General features: G+C 34.3%; 1 protein-coding gene across 1 annotated transcript; it reads left to right on the forward strand.

Annotated features, from left to right (window-relative positions):
- Positions 1-686: 686 nt before the first annotated feature.
- Positions 687-2,120, forward strand: LOC111984971 (blue copper protein). The gene is made up of 2 exons (XM_024016585.2): positions 687-909; positions 1,530-2,120. The coding sequence occupies exons 1-2, from the start codon at positions 744-746 to the stop codon at positions 1,916-1,918; spliced, it is 555 nt and encodes a 184-aa protein (XP_023872353.1). The 5' UTR covers positions 687-743; the 3' UTR covers positions 1,919-2,120.
- Positions 2,121-2,642: the final 522 nt, after the last annotated feature.

Consider the following 2,642-nt stretch of genomic DNA (forward strand, 5'->3'; position numbering starts at 1 on the left):
AATTTGACATCAATTATTTAACCACATTGAATAATTGTTTCTCCCAAAAAAAAAAAAAAAACCACTTGAATGTTATCAATATAACTATTTTTTTACAATTTTTTTAGGCGATAAGTTATTATTAGAACAACGTTATATTTATATGAATTTACTATTAACTCCACTTTTATTATACAACAATTATAATATGAAGCCATTTATGACAAAAACATAAAAACAATGGAATAAGAATAACTTTATTTGACACCCTTATTTCTAGAAGGAAGAAGGAAAAAAAAAAAAAAAAAAAGAGATGAAAGGAGGAGGGTCCACTAACTTAAGCATTAGGTATAAGGTATGATTCAAGTAACCCCATAGAACAGAATTACCTATCATGAAATTTATTCATGAAAAGCAGGCCAAACTTTACGGACTCCGACCCCCTATATAAGGAACCCCATTCCTCAGCTACTATCCAAAAAGGCTCATTATCTTCTTCTCTTCCACAAAAATGGTTAGCTACAATGCTGGAATTGTGTGTGCACTCTTAGCCTTGTGTATGGTCGTGCCAAGCTTGGCCACTGTTTACACTGTTGGAGACACCAATGGTTGGGTCACTAATTATGATTATACCACCTGGACTAGTGGCAAGACCTTTGTTGTTGGCGACAGCCTTGGTAAGTTTTTATTTTTCAGATATATAAGGAACCCCATTCCTCAGCTACTATCCAAAAAGGCTCATTATCTTCTTCTCTTCCACAAAAATGGTTAGCTACAATGCTGGAATTGTGTGTGCACTCTTAGCCTTGTGTATGGTCGTGCCAAGCTTGGCCACTGTTTACACTGTTGGAGACACCAATGGTTGGGTCACTAATTATGATTATACCACCTGGACTAGTGGCAAGACCTTTGTTGTTGGCGACAGCCTTGGTAAGTTTTTATTTTTCAGCCCAATAACACACAAAATTTCCTTGTCTAACTGCTTCAAAAGGAACTGTTTCATGTGAAACTTTTAATTGGGTTAGGCACAATATTTCATGTGAAATATTGCAGTTCCATAGTTACCTTTTCGAATTTTTATGTGATAGTATAGTATTCAATTATGGAAATAGATGACACATATTAAAGAAATCAAAGTGTCTTATGAAAAGTTATTAGATATGTTAAGAATATAACAATGTGCTTTTTCCTATTCTAATATAAATGATAAATTCCAATGTGGATTTAATTAGTAAGACTAACTATTATATGAGAGGAAGAAGAAATATGTTTCTGTACAAATACTAATAATTAGCTGTGCCTTATATACCTCAAATGCAATAATCCCAAAATTGAAGTTGTAGTTATTATTTTTGACATATAAGACAGGCAAATAACAAATCTAAATGACAAATTTATTTAAGATAAAACAGTTTTTGAACCAAGATTAAACTTACATTTTTCCAAATCTTACTGTGATACTATTCAATTTTGACTAGTTTATTGAGATCCATAAACAACTTCTAATTTTGAGATTATACAAAGTTTGGTTGATTTTGTTGTTCCTGTAGTGTTCAACTATGCGAGTGGGCACACTGTTGATGAAGTGAGCTCTAGTGACTACAGCACTTGCACTGTGGGCAATTCTCTTAGCTCAGATAGCAGTGGAGCCACCACCATCCCTCTAAAAACTGCTGGGACTCGCTACTTCATTTGTGGTATTGTTGGCCATTGTGGAAGTGGCATGAAGGTTGCTGTAACAGTTGCTAAAGCATCAACCACAACACCAGCAGCTGGAACTCCAAGTACTAATACAAGTACCACACCCTCAACCACTACTCCTGCTACTACTACTACTACTCCTACCTCAACTAATTTATCTTCAGGGACTATTCTTTCTCCAATTGTGGCTGTGTTGGCTATGACTTGGTTTGCTTTTTCTTTGTTGGTTCTCTCATAAGTCTAGGCTTTTAGCCAGGTTGGAGGCAGTGCTTTTTCTTTCTTTTGGTGTCAGTCATGTTTGTATTGAGATTTTTCTTTACTTTATGAATGAATAGGTTATGTAAAATTCAGAGATTACGGAAGAGTATTTGAGTATGTAAAACCATGATGGACCGTTGAGGTTCATTCATGTTTACTGAGTCTATATTAATTTCTTGGAATCACAGCACTCACATAAGCAACACGGTACTTTTAGATGCGAATCCATACACTTGATTGTTAATGTACGATTAATTGATGGGAACACTAGAAAAAATTAGTTACTAAAGGAGGCAATTAGACTTGAAATGAATGGGAAGCTAAGTTGGTATACTCATGCAAGGCAGCTTTGTTATATTTCCAGGTCAAGAGAGTAGGAATAATTTAAATAAGTGACAAACTACAAATTATTAAGGAGTTTTCCGTATTAGTGCCGCACCTTCATATATAATTCTGTCAAAAGCTTCATAATTCAACTGAATTGTCTGATTCTTCTCATAAGAAAAACCTAAATTCAAATCCGCTTTCCAAATGAGCTCTAGCTCAATTGCATCTCTTCCCCTTGTACATTCTAGGTTGAGGGTTAAATTGTGGGTTCAAGAATCAAGACCAGTTAGTTGTGTGTTAATTACCCAAAAAATAAATTAAAAAAATTGATCTCTGTATTATATATTTATATTTACTTAATTGATTTCTTGGACTGA

This window comes from Quercus suber, unplaced genomic scaffold, assembly GCF_002906115.3.
Source record: "Quercus suber isolate HL8 unplaced genomic scaffold, Cork oak 2.0 scaffold_73, whole genome shotgun sequence".
Classification (NCBI taxonomy): domain Eukaryota; kingdom Viridiplantae; phylum Streptophyta; class Magnoliopsida; order Fagales; family Fagaceae; genus Quercus; species Quercus suber.

Excerpts from the sequence above, each read along its gene's own strand:
- LOC111984971 (XM_024016585.2), top strand. The coding sequence starts at position 744 with ATGGTTAGCTACAATGCTGGAATTGTGTGTGCACTCTTAGCCTTGTGT. Across the intron at positions 910-1,529 it reads TGTTGTTGGCGACAGCCTTG|TGTTCAACTATGCGAGTGGG; the intron begins GTAAGTTTTTAT and ends TTGTTCCTGTAG.